The sequence below is a fragment of the Aotus nancymaae genome, unplaced genomic scaffold (assembly GCF_030222135.1).
Source record: "Aotus nancymaae isolate 86718 unplaced genomic scaffold, 86718_ANA_hifiasm-v0.15.2.pri h1tg000016l, whole genome shotgun sequence".
Classification (NCBI taxonomy): domain Eukaryota; kingdom Metazoa; phylum Chordata; class Mammalia; order Primates; family Aotidae; genus Aotus; species Aotus nancymaae.
This window is the reverse complement of record NW_026988428.1, coordinates 71,140,574-71,153,487: the sequence shown is the minus strand read 5'-3', so window position 1 is coordinate 71,153,487 and position 12,914 is coordinate 71,140,574. Positions and strand designations below refer to the sequence as shown.

At 45.4% G+C, this 12,914-nt stretch overlaps 1 protein-coding gene across 6 annotated transcripts in view; it reads left to right on the top strand.

Moving 5' to 3' along the window:
* ERC1 (ELKS/RAB6-interacting/CAST family member 1) overlaps positions 1-12,621 on the top strand; it is a 556,187-nt gene extending 543,566 nt beyond the window's left edge. For 5 of the 6 annotated variants that reach the window (XM_064377601.1, XM_064377596.1, XM_064377600.1 and 2 more), the window contains one exon: positions 6,792-12,621. In XM_064377601.1, coding sequence (XP_064233671.1) covers positions 6,792-6,929 — 138 coding nt within the window. In that variant the 3' untranslated portion in view covers positions 6,930-12,621. The remainder of the gene's footprint in view (positions 1-6,791) is intronic. The other variant, XR_010343042.1, reaches the window with a different exon arrangement.
* Positions 12,622-12,914: the final 293 nt, after the last annotated feature.

The window sequence follows — 12,914 nt, the reverse complement described above, 5'->3', positions numbered from 1 at the left end:
TTTTTTGTATTTTTAGTAGAGACGAGGTTTTGCCATGTTGGGCAGGCTGGTCTTGAGCTCCTGACCTCAGGCGATCCACCTGCTTGGGCTTCTCAAAATGCTGGGATTACAGGTGTGAGCCACCATGCCCGGCCAATTTTTTATAGTTTTATTGAAATATAATTCACTTACATATAATTTACCCATTGCAAGTGCATAATTCGGTAGATTTAGTGTGTTCTCAGAGTTGTGCAGCCATCACCATAATCAATTTTCCAATATTTTTGTCATCCCAAAAAGAAGCCCCACCCATAGCAGTCACTGGCAATCACCCCATCCCACCCCAGCCCCGAGCAGCTGCTAATTTTACTTCCCAACTCTGGATTTGGCTACTCTGGAATTTCATTAAGAATGGAATCAGGCTGGTCATGGTGGCTCATGCCTGTAATTCCAGCACTTTGGGAGGCCAAGGTGGGGAGATCACTTGAGCCCAGGAGTTTGAGCCCAGCCTGGGCAACATGGCAAAACCCCATTTCTACAAAAAATACAAAAATTAGCCAGGTGCGGTGGTATACGCCTATAGTCCCAGCTACTTGGGAGGCTGTGGTGGGAGGATCACTTGAGTCTGGGAGGCAGAGGTTGCAGTGAGCTGAGATCACATCACTGCACTCCAGCCTGAGCAACAGAATGAGACCCTGTCTTGAAAATAAAAAAAGAATAGAATCATACAATATGTGGTCTTTTGAGGCTGGCTTCTTTCATTTAGCATAATGTTTTTATATATTTTACATAGTGTAGCTTTACATAATGTAGCATGTGTCAGAACTTATTCCTTATTTTTGGCCAGTCAGTTAATACTTTTTCAGTGGATATTTTATACACTTCACTTTTTCCCTGCTTAATATCATAGTATATCAGAATTGTAACTTTAAAAGTATATACAGTTTTTTTTTCTTTCTTTCTTTTTTCCTTAGGAAACCATGTGTTAGTATATACAGTTTTAAAGGGTATCTATGTTATATATTTTTGTTTATATCCCTCATTGCAAAATTGATATTGCTTGTGCTAATAAACAGAACAGAAATATGTACAGTAAAATTGAAACTCCTTCCATCCACTGAGGTTTTCGGGTTTTTTTTGTTTTTGAGACAGTCTCCCTCTGTCACCCAGGCTGGAGTACAGTGGTGCCATCTCAGCTTACTGCAACCTCTGCCTCAAGTGATTCTCCTGCCTCAGCCACCGCTGATCACCACGCCCAGCTGATTTTTTTTTTTGTAGAGACAGGGTTTCACCATGTTGGCCAGGCTGGTCTCAAACTCTTGACCTCAAGTGATTCACCCGCCTCAGCCTCCCAAAGTACAGGGATTACAGGCATGAGCCCCTGCACCTAGTCTCACTGAGGTCTTTAAAAAATTTTTGTTCTTATAAATTGCTTTGGTAAACATGCTTATATATAACTTCTTAAATTTATTACTTGTGTTTCTGTTGAACATACTCTAAAAGTTGAATTATTTGGTCACAGGACATATACAATTAAATTTGGCTGATGAGACCAAACTGCTCACCCGCCTACAGTCATTCCACTGGTCATTGCTTCAGTATTCCCACTTCCCACACCCTAACCAACACAGATTGTCAGTGACCTTGAAAAGTCTGCCAGTGTGATGGGGGAAAAATATAAAACTATATTGTGTAATTTATATTTCTTGTTTGTTTTGAGTTTTTCATTCTTTTTCTTTTTTTGAGACAAGATCTCACTGTGTTACCCAGGCTAGAGTGCAGTAACACGATCATATAGCTCATCGCAGCCTCAACCTCCTGGCCTAAAGAGATCTTCCCACCTTAGCCTCTCCGGTGGCTGGAACTACAGGCACATACAACCACGCCTGACTACATTTTTTATTTTAATTTTTTGTAGAGATCAGGTCTCACTATGTTGCCCAGGCTGGTCTTGAACTCCTGGGCTCAAGTGATCTGCTTGCCTCAGCTTCCCAAAGTGCTGGAATTACAGGCGTGAGTCTCTATACCTCAAGTTTACATTTATTTATTTAATTTGTATTTTTTTTTTTGTCACCCAGGCTGGAGTGCAGTGGTGCAATCTCAGCTCACTGCAACCTCCACCTCCCAGATTCAAGCAATTCTTCTGCCTCAACCTCCCAAGTAGCTGTGATTACAGGCACCAGCCACCTGGCTAATTTTTGTGTTTTTAATAGAGGCAGAGTTTCACCATATTAGCCAGGCTGGTCTCGAACTCCTGATCTGAAGTGATCCACCCGCCTCAGCTTCCCAAAGTGCTTCAATTATTACAGGCGTGAGCCACTGAGCCTGGCCATATTTCTTTAATCATTAGTGAAGTTGGGTATTACTTTTGTGCTTGTTAGCTATTTGCATTTCTTCTGTGAGTTTTTTGTTCATATTCTCTGCCTGGTTTTTTAATTAGGTTATAGGTTTTTAGGCTTATGGTACCACTTCATAATACATTGATGTCAATCCTTTTTATTTTGTATTTATTATGTTTTTCAAGCCAATCATTTGTACTTTAATTTATAGCTCTTCTGTCTCCATGCAGACATTTTAAATATCTAAATAGTCCAATTTGCCCTTTTATTCCTTTATGACTTCCGAATTTAAAAGCACTTACCCTCCTCCCCAAAATAAAATTTAAAATACTTTTCTGTCCCTCATCCCAAGATTATAAAAAATATGCTCTTAAATTTACTGCCAGTACTTTCACAGCATGTTTTTAAGTATGCATCTTTAACCAGTTGGAATGTATATTTCTGTGTGGTATGAGCAAGAATACAACCATAAATGGGCCTGTTAACCCGGGACAGTTCATTGACTTCATATGCTTCCTGATCATCTTCTAAATCCCACTTACTACTTAATGATATCAACCTAATACTTTTCTAATTATTGTACTTTTATAGTATGTTTTATTTGGTAAAGCAAGTCTTTTTTTTTGTTTGTTTGAGACAGAGTCTGGATCTGTTGCCCAGGCTGCAGTGCAGTGGTATGATCTTGGCTCACTGCAGCCTCCACCTCCTGGGTTCAGGAATTCTCCTGCCTCAGCCTCCTGAGTAGTTGGGACTACAGGCACGTGCCACCACACCCAGCTAATTTTTGTATTTTTAGTAGAGAGGGGGTTTCACCATGTTGGCCAGGATGGTCTCGATCTCCTGACCTCGTGATCTACCTACCTCAGCCTCCCAAAGTGCTGGGATTACAGGCGTGAGGCACTGCGCCTGGCCTTTGTAAAGCAAGCCTTAACATCATTCTTCTTTCTTTAAAATATGTTCTTGGCTCTTCTTTATACTTATACTTCAGGATAAATTTTAGAATCCATTATCAAATTCCAAAAAGAACTTTTAGAATTTGTTTGGAAATGTATTATACACACAAATACACATGTACACAATGCCTCACATAATGCATGATAAAATATATAGCAGTGGTTATCTCTAGATGATGGTAATATTCTAGGTGATTTTTTTCTTAGTTCTTTATTTTCCAAAGTTTTTACAATATTTGTGAAGCACTTTTAATTTAATTTAATTTTATTTTATTTTTGAGTTGGAGTCTTGCTCTGTGGCCCAGGCCGGAGTACAGTGGCATGATCTTAGCTCACCGCAACCTCCGCCTCCTGGGTTCACGCATTCTCCTGCCTCGGTCTCCCAGTTAGCTGGGATTACAGGCGGGTGCCACCACGCTTGGCTACTTTTTGTATTTTTTGTACAGATGGGGTTTCAACATGTTGGCCAGGCTGGTTTTGAATTCCTGGCCTCAAGGGATCCGCCCATCTCAGCCTCCCAAAGTGCTGGGATTACAGGCATGAGCCACTGTACCCAGCTGTGAAGCACTTTTAAATTGCAGAAAACTCCTGAAAAAAGGTTCTTAAACTAAATTGTATCCTTTAGTAACTTAATGATTATCTGCTTAACATAACAGAAGTCCAGTTAGAATAAAGAATATTTCATGGAAAATAAATAAGTGACTTGTAGAGAGTGAAGAAGAGATACCTGGCTCAGAATGTAAACTAGAATTGTCTGGAATATTCCTGGGAAGGATCGAGATGGGACACTGAAGCAACACTGCCCCACAGCCTCTTCTGTAGCTTGGTTGATGTCAGTTCTACTGAGACTTGAGAGTTTGTAGCCTTTTCACTTAGCAGCATTTCTGGGTTTTCTATGCACTGTATTTACAAGGCACCCAGCCTCCTAGGTTTCCCTGTTGAAGAGGTTCTTATTCATGTGGCACAGCCAGAGCTTGAGATGCACCAAGACAGTGTGGTCTAAATGTGGCCCCTCAGTGTCCTGGTCTTTTAGTCACCATTTAGCAGAAAGAAGATTGCTAGGTCTGTTCTTAACTCTTTGATATGTTTAAAAAGCACTGTGCTAATTCTTGGCTCAGAGCATCTAGATTCTTTTTTGTTTTCTTTTTTTTCCCCTCCCTGTCTTGTGGTGCTGAGCATCTAGATTCTTGCGTGGAATTAAAACTTGGTTCTCAGTTTGCTTTGCCTTTGTTTGTTTGTTTGTTTGTTTTAAGATAGAATCTCAGCTGGCTCAAACCTGTAATTTGAACATTTTGGGAGGCTGAGGCAGAAGGATGACTTGAGGCTATGATTTCAAGACCGGCCTGGGCAACATAATTAGACTCCATCTCTAAAATACAAAAATTAGCCAGGCATGGTGGCACACACCTGTAATCCCAGCTACTTAAGAGGCTGCAGCAGGAGGTCGAGGCTACAGTGAGCCTGATCAAACCATTGCACTCCGACCTGGACAACAGAGGGAGACCCTGTCTCAAATAAATAGAGAAAGGGAGAGAGAGGAAAGGATGAAGGGAGGAGGGAGGAAAGAAAAGAAATAAGAAAGAAAGAAAAATGAGGTTTCAGGTTGCCCAGGCTGGACTCAAACGATCCTCTTACCCTCAGCCTCCCAAGTAGCTGGGATTATAGGCATGCACCACTGCACCCAGCTCTCATTTTGCTTTCTCATCTATATGCTGTTACTGGGTGATCTTATCCATTTAATAACAGAATACGTAACATTTGTCAAGCATTTTCTCTGTGTTAGGCATTACACTGCACTTTATATGACTATCTCATTAAATCCTTAAAACAGCCCTATAAGATAGGGTGCAGTAGCTCACATCTGTAATCTCAGCACTTTGGGAGGCTGAGGCAGAGGCAGGAGGATCACTTGAACCCAGGAGTTCAAGACCAGCGTAGGCAACACAGACCCCCATCTCTCCAAAAAATTAAAATTTAAAACATTGGCCTGATGTTATTATTGCCTTATTTTACAGATGAGGAAACTGAGACTCGGAGAGGTCAAGGTCAGATAAAGTAATTGGCAGAACTGACCTTGAAACCCAGGCAGCCTAACTCCAGAGCCTATGTTCTTAACTATACTTTATATTCCATTTTTCATTTTCCTCCTTTCCTTCCTAAAACCTGCTCTGGCTCCTACATTTTCTGTCTTATTTGTCCAATATCCCCAGCTAGAATTGTCAGAAATGATTCTCCAATTCTCCCTCTCATAACACCTCCTCCTTTCAGTCCTGTGTGTCCTTTTCAAGTCACTGTCCCTCCCTTGGCTTCAGCCCTGCCTAAGCCCCACCTGGGCTGGGAAGAGGAACTGCCCTTGACGGACTCTTCCTTCTGCTCAGTCTGTCTTTCACATCTTCTAAGTTGTCATCTAAGAAAGTGAAGATGCTCGTGTCACTGTACCACTTAAAAACTCATGGACTCCCTTTTTGTGGTTTTGGTTTGGTTTTTAAGCAGATCACACTGGAACTCCCTCATTTCACATGCTCAGTCTGGCCCTCAAGTGTGTCTTCAGCTCCATTTCCTGTCATTCTCCACCCACTCCCCATGGCTTACACTCCTGCCATCCTGAGGCTTCCCTTTTCACAAGATATGGGCCAGGCCTGTCCTTGCTCCATGCATCAGCCTTTGTTCTTTTGCTCTAAGCCTCTTCTGTCTTTGATCTCCCAGGCAGACTCTAGTTAGCTCTCAAGATCCAGACCCCATGCCCCTTGAGTAGCTTTTCCTCAGACTCCTCCAGGGTGAGACAGTCACTCTTAAGGCTGCCCCGCACATGCTCAAGCCTCAGCTGTGGTCTCACTCTGCTGGGTGGTCATTTATCTGTTTATGTCCTTGTCTCCAATGGGTCTTCAGGACAAGGACCAAATCCCTTCAGCTTTTAGCACCCAGCACAGAGTAGCTCAATAAATGTTGGTTAAAATGCTTGAAGGAATGTGAAAGAGGTTGTTAAAAACAACAGGAAGTTAGAACTATACTTTCTTCTAAACAAAGGGATTATCTGTGTTTCTCAAAGTAATCTCTTTAGCTAAATCAGCAGGCCTCAGGTAGGGTAGGCTAATATACCGAATGAAAGTGATACATGCAAATGGAGAAGTCCTTTAATTATAAGTTCCTCTAGGGCAGGGGTCACTTGTCAAGGTTAAGATCCCATCTGAGATCATAGCGCCCCTGTCTCCCACTCCCACCTGCATTCAGGAGTCTGACTTGGTGGAAAGAACATTCTGTTTAAAGTGAGAGGCCAGGGCTGAAGTCACAGCTCTGCAAATGATCCGCTTTGGGCCTGAAACCAGTGACTAACTTCTCAGGCCTCACTTTCATGAAGACACATTTGATACTGACTTTTACACTTTTCTTACGGTTAATTTTGATGCAGAGACACTTCACATAGAAAGTGCCTTTTTTGTCATTTATTGATGAACAATAATTCTTAGCTCAGTGCAAATAGGATTGTTGTATCTGAAACCCATCTTCCTTTTCCTTTCAGCTTCAGAATGAGTTAGAGAAAGGTGAGCGGGACAACGCAGAGCTGCAGGAGTTTGCCAACGCCATTCTTCAGCAGATAGCAGACCATTGCCCCGACATCCTAGAGCAAGTGGTCAACGCACTGGAAGAGTCCTCCTGACCCTGCTTTTTGCGGAAGCCTGAGGTGGTTGACCCAGGAGCCAAGAAAGGAGAACTACAAGGAACAGGTGCCCGGAACCTTCTTGGCACCAAACACTACAAACTTCATCCCACCTTGCTCACTTGAAGAAGTGTGATTCCAGCACCGTTTCTACATCTGCCATCTTACTCTGCCTTTCTGCTTTGTATGTGGTCTCTACACTAATCTTCCTGATGTTCAGGGTGGATAAAAGGCCGAGTCTCTGAAGAAGTGCCACCTGGTCATCAGCAGTGGAGAACTATGGAGCTGGTGGCTCTGCCCTGACAGAGGGCCATGGAGCAGAGGAGCCTCTCACCTCCTGTCCTCTGACATGAAAACAAACCAGGAATCTACTTGGAGTTCACTGGGCTGAGACGACGCCTCCAACGGACCAGAGAGCTGACTATTTTAATATCACATTAGGTGCTTTCTCCTAAAAGGGTAAAAAACAATCTCAAAAAGAATATTAGAAAAAGAGAAAGGGGGAGGGAAGAGAAAATCGACTCTTCTTTTTACAGTGAGATGCTTTATACAAGGGAGCTGTGAGCAGGCTTCACGGCGGCTTGGGAGTGCTTGTCCTCCACGGTCTGAGTCTTCACCCAGCCCTGCCTGTCTGTCCCAGCCACTCTGTTCCTCAGCCAGTTAACAAGAAGATGGTATGAACTGTTCTCCACCAGACTGTCCTGTTTGAGACTGCTGACCTTATCACAGTGAGGTGTTAGATCAAATATCTCTAATTGAAGGAGAGCATATGAGGTTGAAAGAGAACCAGCCAGGGCAACATGGCGCGACCCTGTCTCTACAAAAAACTAAAAAGAAAACATACAAAGTTGACATCTGAGGCCCTGTTGTCCCCACCTTCAGCTGTGCCCCAGTAGCAGATGCCCTGATCATCTCCAGGAGGCTGCCTGCCTGCCCCGCACCCGTGTCCCGAACTTCTGCGGCCCAGTGGCCGCTGAAGTGTTGATCTGTCACTCACCCTGCTAGCTCTGCCCTTGACTCGTCCTCTCATAACCTCAGCCTTGTGCATTGCCTGGAACCTTCTTCTGGCATAAATGAAGGTTTCTCGTTCTACACACATTCCTTCCTTGATCATTTCATTCAGAGAATATTTATAAAATGCCTACTGTGTCCAAGTCACCCATCCTTGAAAGGGCCACTTTTCAGTGAGGGAGAGGTGTAGTGGCGTCTGTGAGACACACCTGCCTGAGCCGGAGCACTAAGTAGCTTGCCCTTCCCTCTCCCCATCTTAAGAAAAGGTGTCTTTTCTAGAAAAGTTCCCTAATGGAATTCCTGAGTTTGGGGGCCTCAGTCACCCACTTGCCTGTAGGATTCCATTTGATGATTCTGGATTTTTGCGGTTCGTTGTTGCCCTTAGAGGGACTCTGAGTATCTACTTGTGGGTGGCCATTTCCTGACACCTGCATGTACCTCGTAGAACTCAGCCAGCTTCATGTTGCAAATCAGAAAGCGGACCCCAAGACTGCAAATCCAATGGAAGTTATTGACGTTGTTAAGGGCATCTTCCCAAGCATAGACAGTGGCAGTCATAAGTAATTAGGCACCAAGAAGTAGCCCACTTAGCCCGAATCCAGCCCTTTGACCACCTCTACCACCAGAACCCGGCAGATACGCACATCTTCTGATAAGAATTGCTTGCTGGACTCAAATGTTTTTGTTTTGCATTTTCTTGTCACCTTCCCCACTTACTTAGAGAATTTAAACTCTGTAAAGTCAGCACAGCCCCATCAGTCCAAGAACTTCCCACCACCAGCCCTTGACTGTCTCATTAACTTATATGGTCAGATCTCCAGCTCCCCTTATTCCCTGCTGTGAAACAATTCCTCTCCCTGTGAGAAACTGTGGAGCGTTTCTTACTGAAGGTTTAAATGGACTCTGCTCATAAACCTCTTACTGAGATGCTTCCTGATAGCGAGGCTGGCCAGAGAGGGGTGCAGGAGTTAGACAGTAAGTGGTGGTCCTTTGTGGTCTATTACCTCAATTCTGTTTATTGCTGGACCTATAAATCATGTGGAAAGCTCCCAGTACTTCAAGCCAAGAGTATTAGAATCTCACTTTATCCACCATAATGTAAAGGAATGGGGTATGATAACAGCCTTCACAGGCCACAGCAGAACCAAGAAAGCAGGCGAGGCCATGTCTAAAGTGGCCTGACCCTGGCCCTGGCCAGCTGTTATCCCTCTGGTGTATCAGGGAAGGCATCAAGCAGGTGCCCCAGATCCCACCCACGTGGCCTTTCTCATCAGGTACAGCACCTCCACTCTCACCCACTGGGTGAGTGACTCTCTCTTCATCTCAACATTCTCCATCACTTCCCCTCCAGAAAAACTTGCGGAAGGAAGCCCTCTGTGACAGTGCTTCTGAGAAGAAAATTTCTGGGACAGATATCATCTCTCTGGTTTCTATGAACAGCAAGGAATCTTCTTGGTCCCTCTTGGGCACTGGTCTGGCATCTCTAATGATCTGGAGCCTGGCTAAGAGTTCAGTAATAAACATGGCCTGCCTTTACGCTGCAGGGCAGAGTGGATGCAGTTTGTAGCATTCAGAGTATCTCACTGAGTCTAGAACATTCCCTGAACCAACACTTAACAAATGTCCCACTCCCATCTCACTAGGACTTGTCATTCCATGGCCCTCTCCTAGTAGTCATGGTTTCATAAGGTCACGCACCTGCTTCTAACGTTACATAGCCTTGAAAATCCACTGTGGGTTGCCCTTAATCTTCCCCAGACTCATCCATTGGCAAGTCTAGTTGCCCTTTAGCACCTAAAGATCTGTACCCCAAGTCAGTGTCACCATAAAGAGGGCAAGAAGAGTGGGTGTGATCCCAGTGGGGTTTTGTAACTGAAGAAGTGCAGTGTGAGGTTCCCATCCTTTCATATGCCTCTAACCCCTGCACTCATTGAATCACTAATGAGGGGTCTCCATTGAGATTTGCAAGGACTTTGATACCATTTGGAATGGGAAAGACTTTGAATGGGCTTTAACATGTTAAGAAATATGGATGGGACCGGGCGCGGTGGCTCACACCTGTAATCCTAGCACTTTGGGAGGCTGAGGCAGGCACATCACCTGAGATCAGGAGTTCGAGACCAGCCTGGTCAACATGGCAAAACCCCATCTTTACTAAAAATACAAAATTAGCCAGGCGTGGTGGTGGGCACCTGTACTCACAGCTACTTGGGAGGCAGAAGAATCACGAGCCTGGGAGGTGGAGGCTGCAGTGAGCCAAAATCACATCACTGCACTCCAGCCTGGGTGACAGAGCAAGACTGAGCTTTTAGGGGAGGCAGAGGCAGGAGGATAGCTTGAGCCCAGGAGTTCGAGACCTGCCTGGGCAATATAGAAAGACCCCGTTCTCCACAAAAAGGAAAATAAAAAAGAAATGTGGATGGGAATCACCAAATTCATCTCAGCTCTAAGCTTTTAACCTTTGTCCTTGCACTTTACAATCTAAAGAAGATCTATGGATGGCTCTCCGCCTTCCTCACACTTGGGTTTTAGAAGTAACTTGTAAAGCAGACTACACCCAAGGCCGCCTCCAGTGTTGAGAGTGGCATCGTGATTTGCCATTTTTTGTCAGTTGAAGTCTGATTTTCCATGAGGAACTTGCGGGCTCACCCACCCCCAGAGTGAGAGAAGAGGAAGGCCAAGTTGTCACAGACACAGTCTTAGCCACCTGCTGAACTAAGACCTCCCCTATTGAGGGTCAGGGTTGTGAAGGAAACCATAATGTGTCAACCCAAAATACAGATGTTTCCGAGCTGCCCATCCACTGGCATTTGGATTTGCCGGAGAGTCCCATTCCTCCCGGAGCCATCCTGCCCTCCTGCTGACCGCGTGACTTGGGTGTAGGCCCTGTGGCTACCCTTGGAGTCTTTGAGGAAAGAGCCAAGCGGAAGACCTCGCTGCATGGAGTGCGACACCACAAGGCATTTCCCAAGCCCAGGGGACCCCGTGTCAGCAAATACCAGTAATTTCACATCTGCTCCTGGCCTCATCCTCACCTGCCTGAGTTCAGAACTGAGGAAAAAGGATGAGAAGAGACTGCAGTACACGAAGCATCCTCCGCAGAGCAAGGCCAGCCCATCCATCACTGCCAGCCCCGGGCTTCTCAGGAAGGGACATGAACCACTCAAAGGAATGTCTTAAAAAGAATCTGGAGTTTCCCCCTTGCAAATTAGGGAATAATTAGGCAAGAAAAGACATACATTACAGGGAAATCCTTCTGAACAAAATGGCTGTCTTTACTCTTTTTAAGCAAAAACTGTCTCTGACTTTTTAGTGTCAAAACTGTAACCAACTGTCTCCTGATTTTTTCTAACGTGTTTGGCAAGTGCTGTGACCCTGTTGTAGGTACTTCTCCTGACTCTTGGGGAGAAGTGGTTTTAGGGCTTGATTTGGGGGAGCGGGTTTTTGTCCCATCCCACCTCCTCTCTTCTTTCTCTGCTTGTCGATATTGTCTGTGTGATTCAGAGAATTGGGGCAGTTACATTGTGTCTGTTGTTGAGATTATTAAAAGATTAAAACGTAGTTGTAGAAATGAAAAAGAGCTGTGTTTTAAAAATGCAAACCAATATTTTGTTAATAAAGGAATTCAAGCTATGGGGCAGCCACACTCCCCTCCTCCTCCCAAGCAGGCATAGGTGGCCCCAGGCTGGCAGCTTAGGTAGTGACTGCTTGGGTGGGAGACACCTGCCGAGCAAAGGGAACGAGAATTCGGGGCTCAGAGCCTCGCACTGTGCCAGGTTTTTCCTATACATGCTCAGGATCTCTGGGTAGAGGTTTCACAGTTTGTGACCCCATAACCACCCTCACCCCACGTGGGTCCTAGCTCAGTGTGCCTAATACTGCATGGTAACCTGGGCTGGACCCTGAAGCCCCTGCCTGGCAGGCCACAGGACCTCTCCTGCCCACTTGGTGCTATGTCATCCAGTGACCCACCCAGCATAGGTGAGCACTGACCAGCCTGGAGCCTGCAATCCAGGTGGAACGAACTGTACTCCATGTCAGTTCCTTCTGGCTTCGGGCCCTCGATTATTTCCCTTTGAGCTTTTTCAGACCCCAGATCTCCTAGGCCCAGGCTCGCTCTCTTGGCCCCAGAAATGCCACTGTCGATAAAGGAAGTGAACCCTACTGAAGCCAGAGAATCTCCCTGGCCAGAGCAAGACCTCTGGGTCCAGCCCCTCTTTCCACACCACGCCAGTATTGCATCCATCTACTGCAGCTACACATCCTGAGGGCAGCACCACCCACTCTGGCCTGGTGGCCCATTGCAGGACTGGCCCAGGCACCTGCCGGGCACTGCAGGATGTCCAGTGGGGCCTGTGGTTCGCTCCCCTATGCACCAGAAGAGAAGTGTTGCACTTTATGGAGGAGCTGAGGAGCACCGGGCCCACCCCCTTGTAGCTTGAGTTCCTTTTGGTAACAGTAGCAGCCTCCATGGTGGTGTCTGTGATGCAAATGCACCCGCTGCCTTCAACTGTATGTGTGTGTTCCTGCTGGAGTTGTGTTACTGACAGGATAATGACATTACAAAAAAATCGTGTTATATTCAACTTTGCCTTGATAATTATTGTAAACACTTTGTTCATTTTTTCTTTTTTATTCACAAACTAAATCCACCAGGAATTATAAAGTTATTTAAAAACTATGTGCTGTGTCCTTCTTTGAGTCTCACCCAGCTGATCATCTAGGCAAGATGTGTCCTCAAATGCTGGAAAAGATGGATGAGGCCCGCAGTTCCCAAGAGGCCAACTAGAGTGGCAGGCAACCGGAGAGCCGGGAGTCCCAGAGTTTAGAGTGGGTGTGGGAGTCACTGCACATAGCCCTGGTGGGCATGGGGCTGCATCCCCCAGCCTGTTGTGACCTCAGAAGAGTGAGCCTCCTTTCCCTTCCCACCTGACCTCCGGGTTTGCATCTTTCTATTCCCAGTTCCCTTTTACC